An 18882-nucleotide genomic window follows, 5' to 3' on the forward strand; every position below is an offset into this window, starting at 1 on the left:
AATAGGAAAATAGAGGTGGAAGACCCGTCCCGCCAGCGACCAATAGAAGGCGCGGGAGGCGGTTGACTGACAGCTCGGGCAGCGGCACTGGTGCGCTGAGCGCACCCGGGTTCCCCAACAGGGAGGGGCTAAGTCAGGACCAGCCCTTCGCTTGGCCCCACAGGCAGCTTTAGAGTAGGTTTTCCCCCATTTTAAGGTTTTTGGGGGGTTCTGTGGAGGGTGAGCTCCCTCCACTTGCCTCAGAGAACACCAGGTACTGCTGACAGTTGTTGTTGGCCAGCCCCCCACCAGCCACGCCCTTGGTTTCCTGCAGGTGCTTATGAATAAATTAATTACCTGCTGCTCTTGTGCTTAATTCCTGCCTGCCCTTTTTTCTTTTTTTTTTTTTTTAAAGGGCTGAAGTAAGGTGGGAGTTAAGAGCAACTGTGAGGCCTGTCTACCCCTGGGCTCCCCCAGCTTTAGGTGCAGAGGAGTTGGACCCCACTGAATTTAGGGTCTTCCAAGAGCAGTTTCACCCTGCAGCCTATTCTGGGTCAAGGCCAAATTCTTGCCTCATCAGCACCGACCTAGTTATTGAGGCGATACATTCGGGGCTTCTTCATGTTGGACACCAAAGAGTTGTTTTCAACCCTTTCTTTGGGCTTGTGGTAGACAAGACTCACCCAAGACTTAGCACGGACAGGGAACCTTCCTGAGCTCAAAACGAGCTGCATGAAGCACATGGTGAGAGCTTCTTCCCCCCTGCTTGCAGATGTAAGAAGGTGCAGCATTTAGGGCCAGGACCCCCAGGGACGCACAGGTCTCGGCCCTGCTGCTTTCCCTGGCCAGTGCACCACCGTGTAATTCAGACCTCAGAGCCCAAACTTCTTTTCCAGGCTGCAAACCACAGTGACTGAAAAGAGACAACATACACAGCACAGATGAGACCAGTGATCTGACAGTCCTTTGCTTTTTGAGGCTGTCTGGCTCCACCACCAGCTCCCTGGAGCAAGGAGTGATGGTGATGAGCTAATACCAGTTTCAAAGGAACAAGGGTATCTCCACCCCGGGGCATAGCCCATGGCAGCATCAAGGCCATGGTCTTCATTGCAAATGTTCACTCTGAATTGCTGGAGGAAAGGGGGCACAAAAAACTGCATAAAAGCCTCAGATCTATTCAGTTTATTAGAAAAGGGAATCTGTTCTGTTTCCGTCTTTTGGGAAATCCAGCTTTATCTAAGAGCAGTTTTGAGTCCTGGAGGAGTCCTTAAAGGCCTGATGTCATCCTGGTGCACAGAGACTCCAGCAGGTGGTGATGAGGACACTGGCTGGGTTAGCTGAAGGGATCCTGGCTCGTGCTCCTGAGGTAATCCTGTATGCTTCTAGCAAGAGATTCCCTCTGCAGGAAGGCTGCCTGCTTCACAGGAGGTACAAAGGGAAGGGCCTGAAAAAGAAGTGTGTTGCAGCAATAAGGTCTGTGGCATTCCCTTGGTCCTACTACTAGGAAGTTCACCCCTCCTGAAGGAAAACAAGGGGGGAAGCTCCCCTGACACATTCAAGCTGCAGGTAAAAGCCAGCAGGAGCTAAGCTAAACTGCCCCCAGTTTAAAGCACAGGCTGCACTGCTGAAACTCTCGTCTTTGGCCATTTGACATCCCAAATGCCCCACAACACGCCTTTCCTGTCCTTCCTGCTGCCCATCTTCCCCCCATGGGCCTCTCCAAGTGCTTCCACCAGTGAGCAGCAGCCTCCTGCTTTTGGTTCAGCTTCCATAGGGCTTGTATCAGGTAAGAGCTAGCAGCTGGGTCACATACAAGACACATTGGAGGAGGAGAGGTGGTGTGACAGGGGAGGACTTTCCCAGCTGTATCACAGGCTCTAATTACCCCCAGGGCTGGCAGCCAGGACAGAAGCCAAGGCAGATGACATCAGCCCTGCAGTACAGACAGCCACTCCTCTGCTTGGGCTGGGGTTTTCCTTGCAAGCAGGTCTGTAGCCCTGGTGCAAGGCTCTGGGAAGGAACCTTGGTCAGGACTGGAACCAGCAGGTTTGGCAGACCCTGCCAAAACTCACATCCCTACTCCCTACAGCATTGCAGTGCCACTGGAGCACTGAGCAGAAGGGGCTGGTCCAGGTGCCCACAGGTCACCCCTGTAGCAGCACATACCATGCCTTAGCTGTGCCCAGGATTTTTGACTTTCAAGCTGTCTCAGGGTACTGGTTGTGGGCAGGGTTCTGACACATTCATCCAGCAATAGTTTTGGTCTGTTTCTCTAGCAGTAAGCTGACCAGGCTCCAGAGGAGCACCTCAAGTACCTAACACTGCTAGTAGCCCTACAGCAGTCCTTGGTATTTAAATAAACATGACATAAATCATGAGACCTTCCTGCTGAAGGTAGCAAAGCAGTCCAGGGAAAGAAAAAAAAAGTGAGAATCACTTCTGTTCCTTCCCCTAAAAAAGCCTCTCACCTGGCAAGACCTGCAAGCCGTACAGGAAATCCAGCAAGGCCTCCTTGTGCTTCCCCAGCTCCAGGAACTGCGTACCTCGCCCAGTGAGAAAAAGCAACCTGATCTTCTGGAGAACCTCCACTTCTGGCAGGAGATTCCCTATCACTGAAAAAAAAAAAAAACGCACACACCTGTGGACAGCACCCTCCAGACATTGCCCCCACATCCCATGTTAGTGGTAAAACAGGCCACACATTTACTTGGGCTGTTCATCTGCCAGCTCTCTGGCTCCACAAACATCCCATGGCAGACCTCAGCTTCAGGCTGCCAGGATGAAAGAGGCAAGGAGGCAGCAGAATGAACTAGCAAAGAACATCAAGAGCTCAGTACATCACGTGCTTACAGCTTAACAGCAACCTCAGCAGGCAGCAGCCTGGCCTTTAGCTGCTTATTTGCAAAAACTAGTGCAAAATTATCCCTGGGAATCCCATATTGAGAAGCTTTCCAGTTCACAACCACTTAATTGTCACCTAGCAGGGAAGGAGGCAGAGCTGAGGGCAAACCCTGCCCCCAACCCAACCAGCCCATCCCTTCAGAGGCCCAGCATGGCACAGAGCTCAGCACACCAGGACAAGTACCTCCTGCCAGAGGTGGCAGTGGGACTGCAGCCCCGCTCCTTTACCCACCACTGCCAAGCACACAGCTGCAGACAGCCTCACCTGTCAGTTCAGCACCAGGCCCATAAAGTGGGAACCGCAAAAGCTCGCTGAGGCACCTGCAGGTGGGAGGACAGATGAACTTCAGTGCCATTCCTGGGCTGGGAAGTCAGCTGCAAGCTGTCATATCAGCCCCCACACCAATCTACACTCTGCCCACACCAACCATTGCTGCCTGCTGGGTTCTTGGGGGACTTCATCACCTGCTGAACTGCGTTATGGCCTCCTTGTTCTCACCCAGCTTGATCCACGCCCAGCCCTAGTGCAGGTAGGAAGCTGCTCTCCACGTGAGGCAGTGCAGACTCTCACTCTTCTGGGACAGGAGCCCACTGGCCAGCCCTGTGCCCGGTGAGGGGTACTCTGGCTGCTCCAGCCTCTCCTCAAGGATATACCCTTAACTCAAACTGACGTAAACTGAGCTAAACCAAGGGGAGGCTCAGGAAAAGGAGAATGCAGAAATCCAGTACTTCCCTGGAGATATTTCAGGTCAGACTCATCAACATGCCCCTCTGCATCCCACCTGGGACATGGGCTGGCCACACCAATGCTGTCCCTAGCTAGAAAGTCACCCTGACCCCTCTCCTCTGCTCCAGGGTCTTGACAGATGAAAACCAACATGCTTGCAGCTCAGCGACAAACTGTGGCTCTCCTACAAGGCAGCACCCACTGCTGGGGCAACCTCCCAACCTTCCCCGTGAAAGAACACTGCAACTTTGATTTATTTAGATTTATGCACAAAGAACATTTCCCCTAGTCCTAGGTGCATAGAGAGGAGTCTAAAATCTCACAAAATTCACAAATCAGTCTCACACTTCACCTTCTCCCCAAGACGTATCAACGCTGAATATCAGTGAAGAATATCAACACTGATATTCTGCTGAGAGCAGTGCTGTGCCCCAGCCTTCCACTGTATAGCTACACTACTGGATATGTCCTAGAGCACTGCCCAGGTGGCCACATACTGAAATTAAGCATGAGGAAAGAGCTGCTCCTCCTGCTCCATCCAGGCAGTGTATTTCTAGGATGACTTTAAACTGTAGCCCAGTCCTACCAATTGTTATAAGCGAGACCACGCAATTTTCTGGTCCATCTAAAATAATTTATTAATTAAGTAAGCAGGCACAAGCAAAACAGCGCTGGGCGGCTGGGGAGTCTCCGCTCCGCCACAGCACGCAACTTCCCTTTCCAGGGAGTTTTTCGTCACTGTTTTATAGCATCCAAGTTCCGGCTTGTCAGGACTTGTTGAGCCTTCTAAGGCTGCGCGGTCCGTTGTTGGGGGTCGTTGTTTTTCACGCGTTGTACTCGTGTTCAAGGGAGGGGGGGGGTCGTGAAGCAGCAAACAGGATGTCTTGCGGTGGGTTGCTTCACAGAATCCTTTGTTTTAACAAGGATGTTTTCCCAACCTCCCTTCCTCATTATCTACTCGCTTAATCCCCTTATCACAATGTTGTGAATTGCGAAACCTTATCAGATTCTTTACATCCTTGAAGACAATGAACAAACCCCCTACTAATTTATCACAATCCCTCCTTTTTCTTTTTCCAACATATTTTGTTCATTGAACTTCTGGAGTATTCGCTTGCTCAACACTAAAGTCTCTGCACCATCTTCCTCCTGCTCCAGGGATTCATATCTCACACGCACAAGCATAAGATGAGCAGCCTCCAACCAGTTTTTTACAATCGCGATTACTCGATTGAATATACGTGGTCCAAAAGTCAGTGCTAATATAAACAACAGTAAAGGTCCTGCTATTGTTGACAGCAAAGTTGTAAGCCAAGGTGAATAATTAAACCAAGATTCGTACCAATTCTGCCTGGCTTCATTCTCTCGTTTCCTCTTTTCCAATCCTTCTCTGAGTTTCATCATTGTATCCCTCACTACTCCAGTGTGGTCTGCATATACTCAGCACTCTTCAGAATGGTACAGAATTCTTGGTACAATTATTACCTGTATACAGAAATCTTTAGACACATTAAAGAGTTTGAGTGATAAGCAAGGAGTAACACCCGTCGATGAACAGACCCATCTAGTGTTATCTGCTGGTATTAACCATTTTTCTTTGTCTAATTGTGTAACATTTTCTGTAATATTGCATAGATGGAACTTCTCACCAGGGACCGTGCCTACGCACCTGCCATTCCCAGTTACTTCCGTTAACGTTATTCCTACATCCCTTCCCCAATGGCATTGTGGGGGATCGGTTTCGTTTGAACGGGTGGTCTCTCCCAGATCCCCAATGGCGTCGTAATATGGGGGCCTTATATCAAGACATAACCAGCAAGGTCTAGGCACGTCTGGATTTGGTTGATTCAACAACTGATAACTAGCATTCATGATTCTCCATATGTTATTCCCGGTCACCCCTTCATTTCTAATCCCGTACTCCGGGTTTACTGATTTATTAGCAACCTCCAGTGGTTTAGGGCTATTAGGAGTTAGCATTCTAAAAGCTTGTGTAGGCTGAATCCTCAAAACACTCCCCGACAGTTCCTGATTTGGTCCCACCCGTTGGGGACTCTTAGTCTCTTCCTTCTTTATATAGATGATGCCTCCCCTATCAGTCCCCCAGCAGTAGTTATCTGCTGAACAACATGGTGATCTTCTCATCTAATCAGGCTCCATTTAAAAGGTTTGTGAGGGTGCGCAGACCCAGGAACAGTGAAAACAATCGTACCCATTACTATGTATCGCAAAAAAAAATGGCTAGGGCCCATTTTCCGGAGTTCTTTACCTGGCCACGTAATTCCCCACCGTTTCACTCTCTGCCTCGCTTGTCAGTTCGGTTGCAGCGAACTACAAGGTGCAGGTTCTTCTCGGCAGCAGCAGTGTTCTTCAGGGGAGTTTCTCGGGTAACCGCGACCTTTCTCCGATCACACAGGGTCCCCTCTCCCCCTTTTTACGATACATAGACAGTTAAACCATACTTATCGAGTTCGTTTCAACGTAAGCTTTAAGTCATCAGGGCCTGTGACCACTTCCCATTCGCTTTTCTGGATCGGTCCTTTCACGCGACTGGCATGTGTCCACCCCTTCTCAGCCGTCCGGATAGCTGTCTCTGTGATAAGTAAAACAACATAGGGGCCTCCCCACCGCGGTGTTAAAGACGTTTCTTTCCATGTCTTAATTAGAACCCTATCTCCAGGTTGTATCCTATGGATTGCTATATCTAGCCACCAAGCCTTTCGCTTGCAACTCCCTCCGTCGGTTCATAAGCTGTATTAAATAAGGTTTTAATTGGATATCCTGTACCTGGGGGTGATCAGATGGCATCTCTAAATCATAAGGCATACCATACAGCCTTTCAAAAGGTGAGATTCCGACATCGGCTCGGGGCTATGTTCGGATATTCAATAGTGCAAGCGGTAAACATTTCACCCAGGAGGTTTTTGTCTCTATCATAAGCTTTGTTAGTTGCTTTTTAATTTCACCATTCATTCGTTCTACCTTTCCCGAACTCTGAGGATGCCAGGGAGTGTGATATTCCCATTTAATTCCCAGAGCCTTCATCGTGTCTCGGGATACCTTTGACACAAAGTGTGGGCCTTGATCAGAGTCAGTTGCTTCTATTATCCCGTATCTGGGTATGATGCTTTCTAATAATATCTTTACCACGGTTTGAGCTGTGGCCCTTGCCGTAGGGAATGCTTCAAAGTTTGTGAGGTGGTCTACAACAACTAACAAGTATCTATATCGCCCTGTTTTTGGAAGTTCAGTAAAGTCTAATTGAATCTTTGCAAAAGGTCGATGTGCCAATTCTCGTCCTCCTCCCGGGACCCTTTTTCTCATGTGTTGAGCATTTACCCTCCGACAAGTTATACAGTCATTTACGATCCTCTTTGCTATATTATAAATCCCTATACACATATAATTTGTGGCAAATTGATCCACCAACGCCTGGGTTCCCCAGTGCATCTGTTCATGAAATCTCCGTAGCACCCTCATAGCTACTGATTTTGGTAACACTTCCCGTCCATCGGGCAGTACCCATTTCCCTTTATCGTTTTTTTTTTTTTTTCGAACCCCCATTTGTGTCATCTTGTCTTCTTCTGTAATAGTGAAACAGAGTAAGGGGAGGGGAATGGGTCCATTCGACCACAGGGAGTTAGCCGGCCCGCACTTGTAGCAGTTTTTATAAGGCGGGCTTTCTTCCTCAGAACAATTGCATTCAATCCCATCAACTCCCCATTCACTCCAGCAATCATAACGTGGAAATTCCTTTAAGTCTTTCCCACAGTATTAAGTATTATATTAAGTATTATTATATATTATTATATATTAATTATTATATTATTAATTATTGTATTAAGTATAAGTATTAAGTATTTCCCACAGTCTGGGCAATGTTCCCTCGTTCTTATAATTCTTATACTCATTAATGCTGCCCTTTTTGCCTCCTGATCTGCTAGATTATTACCCCTAACCTGAGGGGTGAGGCCTTTTTGATGCCCTTTTATATGTACTACGGCAATTTCTTTGGGCTCTCTGATAGCTTGTAAAACCTGGGTAATCAATTCCTGATGTATTAAACCCTTTCCTTGTGAATTGATGAGCCCCCTTTCTTCCCATATTTTACCAAATGTATGTACTACCCCATAAGCATATTTTGAATCTGTATATATTGTACCGCTTTTATTTTTCAACAATTTTAGGGCCCGCAATATGGCATATAGCTCGCAAGCTTGGGCGGACCAGCTAGGGCTCAAAGGTCCAGATTCCACTATCCCAAATGTTTTCCTGTTTACTAACGCGTATCCTGATTTTCGCTTTCCCTCGACTACTCTCGAGGAACCATCCACATATATCTGTTCACCGATGGGTAATTCCACCTCCTCTAGATCAGGTCTCAATTTCGTTTGCTCTTCTATATTTCGGAGGCAATCATGTCCTAAGGACTCATTTGGTTCCCCATAAAGAAATTGAGCAGGGTTCTGTAGGGAGGTTGTTTCTAATGTTAATTTTGGAGAGGAAATCAAAATTCCTTCATATTTTAATAATCTGGCGTCAGTGATCCATTTCTCTGCCTTCTGTTGCAGTACCCCGCGTATATTGTGTAGAGATATTACTTTGATTTCCCCCCCCAAAAGTGATCTTCTGTGCTTCTTCCACTAACAAGGCAGCAGCTACCACTACCTGCAAACAGTTTGGCCAACCCCGGCTAACCGGATCCAATAATTTAGACAAATAGGCCACAGGTTTTTTACTCCCTGCCCATTCTTGGGCCAGCACTCCGTATGCTGTGCCTTCTGCGCTGTTCACAAAGAAAAACAAAACGGCCTCCTTAAATCTGGTAAGCTTAACACATGGGGGCGTGCTAATTCCTCCTTTAACTTGTTCAGTCGTTCCTCATCTTCTTTTGTCCATTTGAGTAATCCATCCTTATTCAGCTTGTTATATAAAAATTTAACCTTTCCACTGTAATCCTCTATCCATTGTCTACAGTATCCGGTCAACCCTAACAGTTGCCGTACCTGCCTTTTAGTTCGCGGGGACGCTAAAGCCAATATTCCACTGATTCTGCCTGGGTCTAACTTCTTAGTCCCCTTACTTAACTGGTGCCCCAGGTACTTTATCTCTTGCTCCACAATTTGTAATTTTGCCCCTCCTTTTTCTTTTAAAGGGTACAGATTAACTCGATTCTCTGAGCCAATCCAAAGGCTTGCATATTCGCTCTCCTGTAAACAAAAAGGTTCCTTTGCATTTACATAAACATTTAAGGCTTGGCAAACCCAGTCTTCAAATGACCCAGATATGGGCCAATAATTTGCCTACCTCCCCAAACTTCAACACAATAATGAATCATTTTTACTTTATCCTTTCCCCGCCTAAAAGGGGAATCACTCCAATTCTTAATCATTAACCCCAGCGGACTATCTGGGGGAATAGGGGGCAACCTAGCACTAGGCATTACCCCTCCCATGGGACCAGAAGGCTTACTCTTCTTCTGTCCCATCTTCCGGAGCGCCTTCACACACACACAGAGCCGCTTCCCCCTGGTCGTGGCCCAGTCCCTCGCGGGATGTGGGAACCGCACTACTGAGGGGTCCGCACTCACTTCGTCCGCAATTGGACGTCTCACACAGACGCACTCCGGGATCACCAACCCCAACCGAACGGATCACCGGCCTATACTTACCCACCCCGTGGGTCTTCGTTCGGCCTTCATGCACAAAGATTGCTTGGGGTTACCGGTTTTATTTGCTTGTGCCTAATTTTGGGTTCGTCGCTGAAGGGCTCGAGCGGGATTTCCCGTTCCCGGGGCCACCGAAATCGGCGAGGCGCGTCCCCTAGAGAGATTCCCAGTCAATCCGCCTTCATCCGAGTCACGGCACCAAATTTGTTATAAGCGAGACCACGCAATTTTCTGGTCCATCTAAAATAATTTATTAATTAAGTAAGCAGGCACAAGCAAAACAGCGCTGGGCGGCTGGGGAGTCTCCGCTCCGCCACAGCACGCAACTTTCCCTTTCCAGGGAGTTTTTCGTCACTGTTTTATAGCATCCAAGTTCCGGCTTGTCAGGACTTGTTGAGCCTTCTGAGGCTGCGCGGTCCGTTGTTGGGGGTCGTTGTTTTTCACGCGTTGTACTCGTGTTCAAGGGAGGGGGGGGGGGTCGTGAAGCAGCAAACAGGATGTCTTGCGGTGGGTTGCTTCACAGAATCCTTTGTTTTAACAAGGATGTTTTCCCAACCTCCCTTCCTCATTATCTACTCGCTTAATCCCCTTATCACAATGTTGTGAATTGCGAAACCTTATCAGATTCTTTACATCCTTGAAGAGAATGAACAAACCCCCTACTAATTTATCACACCAATCTGTGCTCTCACCCAGATGGAAGAAAAGTATTTAGAGAAGCAGGTTACAGGCCCCGAAAGTTGGTTTATCTGTGTGTAAGAAATGGTCCAGCAATTCGTGCCACTAAGGGGTTTTGAAGGGTTAACATTGAGGCCTGGGTTTAGGCGAGAAGAGAACAAAGGGATTTCTTCGGAGAAAAACTGCTGACTTTGCACGAATGTGCAGTAACTTCTGACAGCCGGCCAAGAGACCACTAGATAAGGAGGAAGAATATGAGCCTCCCTGTCTCCCTGTCCGAGCGGCCCCCGAGAAACTAACAGAGACTGATAAGCAGGTGCACCTGGAAGGACGTCGGATTCGGGAAACCAATTATAATAACCTTGCCTCTTTTAGAAGTAGTAATAAATATGTATTAGCCTAGGAGTATAAAAAATTAGATGCCTTACGTAACGGGTGTGCGTCCCGGTGGAGCAGAGACTCCCGGCGCACCCAGCGCTGTTTGCTTGCCTCTATTCGTTTAATAAATTGTAAACTCTGATTGTAATCCTATTTGGGACTCAGTCATTTATAACAATTGGGGGCTCGTCCGGGATGGTCTTGGTTCCTGAATTCTGACTTGATCTAGGAGGGGCGCCCCCACCATTTGGTGGCTCCTGTTCGAGTCAGGTCGGGACTAATGCCATCTCGAACCTGAATAAGGGCAAGCAAAGATTTAGATTTTTATGAGCTCCCTTTTGCCGGCTGCAGCACTATATTTTGCCCGTAATTCTGCGCGCGAAGATCCGAACGAAGACGACGGAGTCGTAAGTATTTAATGTGTATACCGTTCGGTTGGGTGGGATTCGGTTGCCTGTGTGTGTGTGAGAGTGTGACTGAGACGGAACGTAGTTCCGAAGCGATTGTGGAGGTCTTCTAACCGCGGTTCCAATCTCCCGCGAGGGACTTGGCCGGTGAAGGACCGAAGCGATTCCTATAGGATTCGTGGGCGGGTGATAGGTCCTAAACCCCCTGCAAGACACTCTCACTAAGGCAACCAAGGGCTGTAGGAATTGCCACAGTAAAATTCCTAGATGGGTCAGATTAAATCGAAGACCCGGGACCAGAGAAAAGGGAGCAAATTACCAGACATACCACCAGAAAGTCCATTAGGGATAATGATTAGAAATTGGAACGATAGGGGCCCCAGAAAAGGAAAAAGCAAAGTAAAAATGATTCAGTATTGTATGATAGAATTGCCAAAGGAGCCTTTAAGACCACATGTCTTTTGGCCTATTTTCGGATCTTTTGAAGACTGGGTTTGCCAGGCTTTAAATCTACATGTTAACTCAAAGGAACCTTTTAGTCAGGAGGAAAGTGATTATGCAAGATTATGGATCAGGACTTCACGTCCTTTTCCAGCCTCAGTATTTACACTAAAAACAGAGGAGGAGTTTGAAGAAGGAGAAGAAAAACGGGAAAAAGAAAAAGAGGATAAATGGGAGCCATTAGATAATTTACCACCTCTATATTCTAACAATCCACCTCTGGCAGTGGCCCCACCTCCGGCAGCTGTGGTATCTCCACCGCCGACAGCACCGGAATCAGACCGACCCCCGGCTGCATGTACGAGAAGTAGGACTGCCACATCTGAGGGAGCTTCTCTATATCCCTTAAGAGAGGTACCCCTGGGAGGCAATCAGGGAGGCATTGGGTTTGTGGCAGTCCCCTTAAATACCACAGATGTAAGGAATTTCAAGAAAGAAATGGGGGCCTTATTAGATGACCCCCTCGGAGTAGCTGAAAGACTGGACCAATTCCTAGGTCCCAATACTTATACCTGGGAAGAAATACAGTCCATTTTTGGGATCTTATTTACTGTCGAGGAAAAAGGAATGATTAGGCAAGCTGGAATGAGAATGTGGGAGAGACAGAATCAGGCAGGACCCCCAGGAGACCAAAAATGGCCAAACGTGGATCCCCACTGGGATCATCAACAACCCCAAGGAAGACAGAATATGAGGGATTTGAGAACATTAATCATACAGGGAATAAGGGAAGCTGTTCCCCGAGGGCAAAACATTAATAAAGCATTTAATGAGCAACAAGGGAAAGATGAATCTCCAACAGAATGGTTGGAGAGATTAAGGAGAAGTTTACAAATGTATTCTGGAATTGACCCGAATACGGTGGCTGGAACTGCACTCCTTAGAACGCAATTCGTAGCTAAATCCTGGGGGGACATAAGGAGGAAATTAGAGAAGCTGGAAGATTGGCAAGAGAGGGGATTAGAAGAGTTACTTAGGGAAGCACAGAAAGTATATGTTAGGAGAGATGAGGAAAAACAAAAAGCAAAAGCTAAGATTTTTGTAGCAGCAGTAAGAGAAAGTCAGAGAAATAAGACTCTGTCCGGAGAAAGGAGGGAGAAGGGAATAGAGAAAGCCCCTAGGGGGCAGTCTTGTCGAGAGAAATACACCATTCCCGCTCGTTACTATTGCAACAAGAAGGGACACATTCAGAGGAACTGTCGTAAGCGGGAACAAGATGAGAAAACATTCAAAGAAGAATAGGGGTGTCAGGGGCTATATCTTCTGGGGACGTCAACATCAACGGAGCCCTTGATAAAACTACTAATTGGTCCCCATAAAGAGGAAGTTTTGTTTTTAGTGGACACAGGAGCTGAAAAATCTACTATTCAAAAACTTCCAAAAGGAGTAGAGGAAGGGAACAATTATATGTCAGTGATAGGGGCAAAAGGAGAGCCTTTTAGAGTGCCTGTCTTGAAAAATGTAAAAGTAGAAACTGGGAAGAAAACTTATGTTAATGATTTTCTTTTGCTCCCTGAAGCGGAGTACAATTTACTGGGGAGAGATTTGATTTTAAGATTGAATTTGAGCATTCAGAGTCAAGGGGACGAATTGCAGATTAAATTATACACTTTGACACAAAAAGATGAAGAAGTCATTAACCCTTTAGTATGGTATAAGGAGGGGGAGACTGGAAGGATAGAAATGGACCCCATAAATATTCAAATAATGGATCCCCATCGTCCAATCCGAGTCAAACAATACCCTATACCAATGGAGGGTCGAAAGGGGTTAAAACCTGTGGTTGACAGGCTTCTGGAAAAAGGAACTTTAGAACCGTGCATGTCGCCTCATAATACACCCATCCTCCCCGTAAAAAAATCGGATGGGTCATACAGGATGGTAGAAGACCTGAGAGCTGTAAATCAGCGAACACTCGCTAAATTCCCTGTGGTGGCAAATCCTTATACTTTATTGAGTCGCATATCTCCCAAACATACCTGGTATAGTGTAATAGATCTGAAAGATGCATTTTGGGCCTGCCCTCTGGATGAGAGATCCAGAGATTATTTTGCCTTCGAGTGGGAGGACCCCGAAACGGGACGAAAACAACAATTAAGATGGACTGTGCTACCACAGGGGTTTACAGAGTCACCAAATCTATTTGGACAAACTTTAGAAAAAATTTTACAAGATTTCACGTTACCTAGGGGGGTCAAATTATTGCAATATGTGGATGATCTATTAATAGCAGGAGAAACTGAAGAGGGAACCCGAGAAGCTACTATTAAATTGCTAAACTTTTTAGGGGAAAGGAGATTAAAGGTGTCTCGATCGAAATTACAGTTTGTGGAACAGGAAGTAAAATACTTGGGGCACTGGCTGAGTAAGGGGAAAAAGAAATTAGATCCTGACAGGGTATTAGGGATTCTATCTTTAAGACCCCCACAAACTAAAAAGGAAATTCGGCAAGTATTGGGATTATTAGGATATTGTAGACCGTGGCTTGAAGGCTACAGTGAAAAGGTCAAATTCTTATATGAGAAATTAACTAATAACCAGCTTAAGTGGTTCACAGAGGATGATCAGAAATTTGAGGAAATAAAAAGGGCTTTAATACAGGCACCTGTACTGAGCCTTCCAGATCTGGAAAAACCTTTCTATCTCTTTGTAAATACATCGAACCAAACAGCATATGGAGTTCTCACTCAAGATTGGGCAGGGATTAAGAAACCTGTAGGGTATTGCTCTAGGTTGCTTGATCCAGTAAGTAGAGGGTGGCCTGCTTGTCTTCAAGCTCTGGTCGCTACAGCATTACTAATAGAAGAAGTTAGGAAGATTACCTTTAGTGCTCCTTTAAAGGTGTATACTCCACACAATGTTAGAAGTGTGTTACAGCAAAAAGCAGAAAAATGGTTAACGGATAGTCGGATCCTAAAGTATGAAGCAATACTAATTGACTCACCTGACTTAGAACTGAGGGTAACCTCTGCTCAGAGCCCAGCACAATTTTTGTTCGGAGAACCACAGGAGGGAGTACAACATAACTGTTTAGAGGTAATTGAGACCCAGACAACAGTGAGGCCGGATTTAAAGGATGCTGAGTTGGAGAAAGGAGAGGCACTGTTTGTAGATGGCTCCTCCCGAGTAGTGGAAGGAAAAAGAAAATCAGGATATGCAATAATTAATAAGAACTTAGAACCTGTGGAATCCGGACCTTTGAGCCCATCATGGTCAGCTCAGGCTTGTGAGCTGTATGCCCTATGTAGGGCCCTGGAACTATTAAAAGGGAAAAGTGGGACAATATATACAGACTCTAAATATGCATATGGGGTGGTCCATACTTTTGGAAAAATTTGGGAAGAAAGAGGTCTAATTAATACTCAAGGGAGGAATCTTATACATCAAGAGTTAATAATAAAAATTTTAAGGGCATTAAGAGAACCAAAGGAGATAGCAGTGGTACATGTAAGAGGACACCAAAAGGGATTGGATTATCGAATCACAGGAAATAATCTAGCAGATAAGGAGGCCCAGGAAGCAGCCCTGAGGACTCAGGTTGTTAAAATCAATGTGATACGAGAGGAAGAAAGGCGAGAAAGAGAAGAAAAGAAATTTACCCCTGAAGAACAAGCAAAATTGGAGAAAATAGGGGCTAAGTTAGAACAAGGAGAATGGACACTGCCTGACGGGCGAGAGATATTGCCAAAAGCCTATGCGAGGCAAATACTGGAACGTTTACATGCACAAACACATTGGGGTATGAAGGCATTAAGCGATCATTTCCTTAAACAATTTGGTTGCATTGGAATTTTTGAAATAGCGAAACAAATTACACAAGGTTGTTTAACTTGTCAGAAAATAAATAAGAAAGTGTTTCGACAAGCAGCTATGGGAGGGAGAAAAACAGCTTATAGGCCTTTCGAGAAAGTACAAGTTGATTTCACTGAATTGCCCAAGGTAGGGAGAATGAAATATCTATTGGTAATCGTAGATCATTTAACACAATGGGTAGAAGCTTATCCTGTAGCACGAGCTACTGCACAGACAGTGGTAAAAATTTTATTGGAACATTTAATACCAAGGTATGGGATAATCCAGTACATTGATTCTGATCAGGGCACACACTTTACTTCTAAAATAATAAAATTGTTGTGTCAATCATTAGGTATTCAGTGGGAATACCACACTCCCTGGCACCCACAGAGCTCAGGGAAAGTAGAAAGGATGAATCAAACAATAAAACAACAATTGACTAAGTTAATGATCGAGACACAGCTGCCCTGGACGAAATGCTTACCATTGGCACTTTTAAACATAAGAACTAAACCACACAGTGAGACTGGATTATCATCATATGAAATGTTATATGGTATGCCTTATTCTCAAGGGATGCCCCTAGGGAACAATGTAGTTGAGGATCATAGTATCCAGAAATACATAATTACCATTGGAAGGAGATTACAGGAGCTAAGAGAAATTGGGATGATGACTCAGACACCACCTTTAGGATTTGCTATTCATAAGATACAACCAGGAGACAAGGTCTTAATAAAAACCTGGAGAGAAGAATCATTGAACCCCCGATGGGAGGGACCGTACCTTGTTTTACTTACTACTGAAACAGCTGTGAGAACAGCAGAAAGGGGTTGGACCCACGCATCCAGAATAAAAGGACCAATAACTACCGAAGCCTGGAGGGTTGAGTCCACTCCTGGGGAACTGAAACTGAGATTAAAGAGGAACTGATATCCCAGCAATAAGGTTCTGCATGAAGTAAGGGCACTGGATAAAGAGGACAAGGCTGAAGGGAGGAAAGGGAGAAGGCAAGACCGGGGTAGGACCCTCCACTGCGGTGTGTATGGTCTACCGAGGGAGGCAACCCCTATGGGTATTGACTGCCGAGTGAGAGGGCCTCGACCGGACTTCTCCCGCGCTAAGATCAGGTTGTCCTGAGAAAAGTAACATGAGAACCTCTTAAACCCATAATGAAATTGTGATTAGTTTTTCCAGGAGCTGGATCACCCCGAAGGGCTGAATGGTAACACAAGCTCTGAAAGCGGGCCCAACCTCATGATTGAAGGCGTTTCCCACACTCTCAAGATTGGACGACGAAAAAGGATAAGAAATGCTATACTTTCTGGTATTGTTTTTACAGGGGCAATTGGGCCATGGGCAAGAATGGAGGAATAACTTTTTCACTTTGGGGGAGGAAGTGGCTAGGGCCTTTAACCTTAGTAACTGCTGGATTTGTGGAGGACCGGGGGGAACTGAAAGTTGGCCCTGGGTAGCAGGCCCAGTTGAACCCAAGTGGTGGGTCAGTAATCTGAGCGAAGTTCATAATGGGACGCAATTTTGGAAAGAGGAAGGAGGCCCATGGCAGTTGCACTCGTCAGCTCGGGGTGTATACTGCTTGAACAGAACAGGAACAGTGGCGGTGGGAAAAAGCATTTGCAATTGGACTCTGTCTCCTGGATATGATTGTACCGATCCTGGATGTAGTCCTATAAACTGTACAGCACGTAGTGGGAAATGGAACACCACACATGTTCAGCTGAGAAATGGGACTTGGCTGAAATGCTCATACAGAGAATTTTTTGGATCCGGATGTAAAACTCTGGCAAGAGCACAAGCGGGGGGACAATTTGATGGTCAAATCTTGAGCTGTCAGCGCGATAACACCACTAAGGAACAGCATGTGGTGCGGGTCTATCGCTGGAGATGGCAGAATGAGAATGGGAGGCGAGTGTTCTTTAAGCATTTCTGGTCAGCTTATAATATAACTGGCCACCAAGGAGAACTGAATTGTGACTGTAAGTGGAAACCTGATGCGGGAGCTTGGAAGTGCGCATATACGAGTACGAACGGGGCAGACATTGTAACAGGACCACTCGGTAACAAGGACACTCTGTATTATCACGCCCCAAGGGCTAAAAAGGGATGGAATGGTCCTTTTCCAAATGGGACATGGGCCCTAAAGGGACATTATTGGGTGTGTGGCAAACATGCTTACAAGAGGCTACCTGGAAATTGGTCGGGAATATGCTATGTGGGGTACATAAGACCTTTGTTCTTTTTATTGTCACAAACACAAGGAGATCATTTAGGAATAAGATTATATGATGACCTGAACAGAGTGAAACGATCTATAGATACTTCCTTAACCGGGGGTAGTGCCCAAGAATGGGGAAAGGATGAATGGCCTCCTGAAAGAATCATATAGCATTATGGGCCAGCTACCTGGAACCCGAATGAGTTGATATCAGGAGCCCGAGAACCTATTTATAATTTGAACCGAATAATTAGGTTGCAAGCTATCCTCGAAATTGTAACAAATCAAACAGCGACAGCCTTGGATCTTTTGGCTGACCAATCCACTCAAATGAGAAATGCTATATTCCAACATAGAATGGTCTTAGACTATTTACTAGCAGAAGAAGGGGGAGTATGTGGAAAACTGAACGATTCTAATTGTTGTCTACAGATTGATGATAATGGAAAAGTGGTCAAGCAGATAACAAAGGAAATTAGAAAGCTAGCCCACGTCCCAGTACAAACTTGGAAGGGTATGGATTGGGATTTCTTTTCATGGTTGCCTGGTGAACCATGGGTTAAAAGGATGCTGTTTTTATTTTTATGTGGTATAGTGACATTATTGTTTATACCTTGTATGATACGTTGCTTTACGTTGTTGATACGGCGAGTAATAAATAGCACCCAATTTGTGATGACTTCAGTGGAGAGAAAAGGTGACGTGTCGATAATGATGCTTAAGAAGTGGACACCCCGAGAACTGACTGATGAAATCCAATTGTTACTGACAAAGGTTGAAGGAGAGACACGAATTGATGATTAAAAAAAAAAAAAAAAGGGAGGAATTGTAAGAAATGGTCCAGCAATTCGTGCCACTAAGGGGTTTTGAAGGGTTAACATTGAGGCCTGGGTTTAGGCGAGAAGAGAACAAAGGGATTTCTTCGGAGAAAAACTGCTGACTTTGCACGAATGTGCAGTAACTTCTGACAGCCGGCCAAGAGACCACTAGATAAGGAGGAAGAATATGAGCCTCCCTGTCTCCCTGTCCGAGCGGCCCCCGAGAAAGTAACAGAGACTGATAAGCAGGTGCACCTGGAAGGACGTCGGATTCGGGAAACCAATTATAATAACCTTGCCTCTTTTAGAAGTAGTAATAAATATGTATTAGCCTAGGAGTATAAAAAATTAGATGCCTTACGTAACGGGTGTGCGTCCCGGTGGAGCAGAGACTCCCGGCGCACCCAGCGCTGTTTGCTTGCCTCTATTCGTTTAATAAATTGTAAACTCTGATTGTAATCCTATTTGGGACTCAGTCATTTATAACATGTGGAAATCCAGCTAGACATGAGTGGGTGTGACTGCCCAGTGCCACTCTGGAACAGAAAAAAACTCCACAGTCCTACCCCAAACTTGCAGCAGTGTGTTGTAACGACCACACGGACACCAGGGTTCTTTTAGGATCAGTAACTGCTGCTTCTTTATTGATGCCATAACTTCATTATCTTTTACTGAGGGCCTAACTTCATCTCTCATATTGAGGATATAACTTCATTATTCTTGTTGCCTCCCCATATTGAGGACAGGCTTCCTTCTTCTACTATTCGCCCCACAGCAGTACTTTTCCACTAACT

General features: G+C 45.9%; 2 protein-coding genes across 2 annotated transcripts; one reads left to right on the plus strand and one right to left on the minus strand.

Moving 5' to 3' along the window:
* Positions 1-39: 39 nt before the first annotated feature.
* On the minus strand, positions 40-9674 carry LOC310888762 (uncharacterized protein). Its single transcript, XM_083815830.1, has 4 exons — positions 4950-9674; positions 3146-3201; positions 2448-2591; positions 40-1423 (listed from the first exon to the last, which is right to left on the minus strand). Exons 1-4 carry the CDS (start codon positions 5009-5011, stop codon positions 1362-1364), a joined length of 324 nt encoding a protein of 107 aa, XP_083671956.1. The 5' UTR covers positions 5012-9674; the 3' UTR covers positions 40-1361.
* Positions 9675-10030: 356 nt separating this feature from the next.
* Positions 10031-18106, plus strand: LOC310888756 (uncharacterized protein). Its single transcript, XM_083815818.1, has 2 exons — positions 10031-10738; positions 16223-18106. The coding sequence occupies exon 2, from the start codon at positions 16347-16349 to the stop codon at positions 17439-17441; it is 1095 nt and encodes a 364-aa protein (XP_083671944.1). The 5' UTR covers positions 10031-10738; positions 16223-16346; the 3' UTR covers positions 17442-18106.
* The last annotated feature ends 776 nt before the right edge of the window (positions 18107-18882 follow it).

Source organism: Anser anser (genome assembly GCF_964211835.1).
Source record: "Anser anser genome assembly, chromosome: W".
NCBI classification, from domain to species: Eukaryota; Metazoa; Chordata; class Aves; order Anseriformes; family Anatidae; genus Anser; species Anser anser.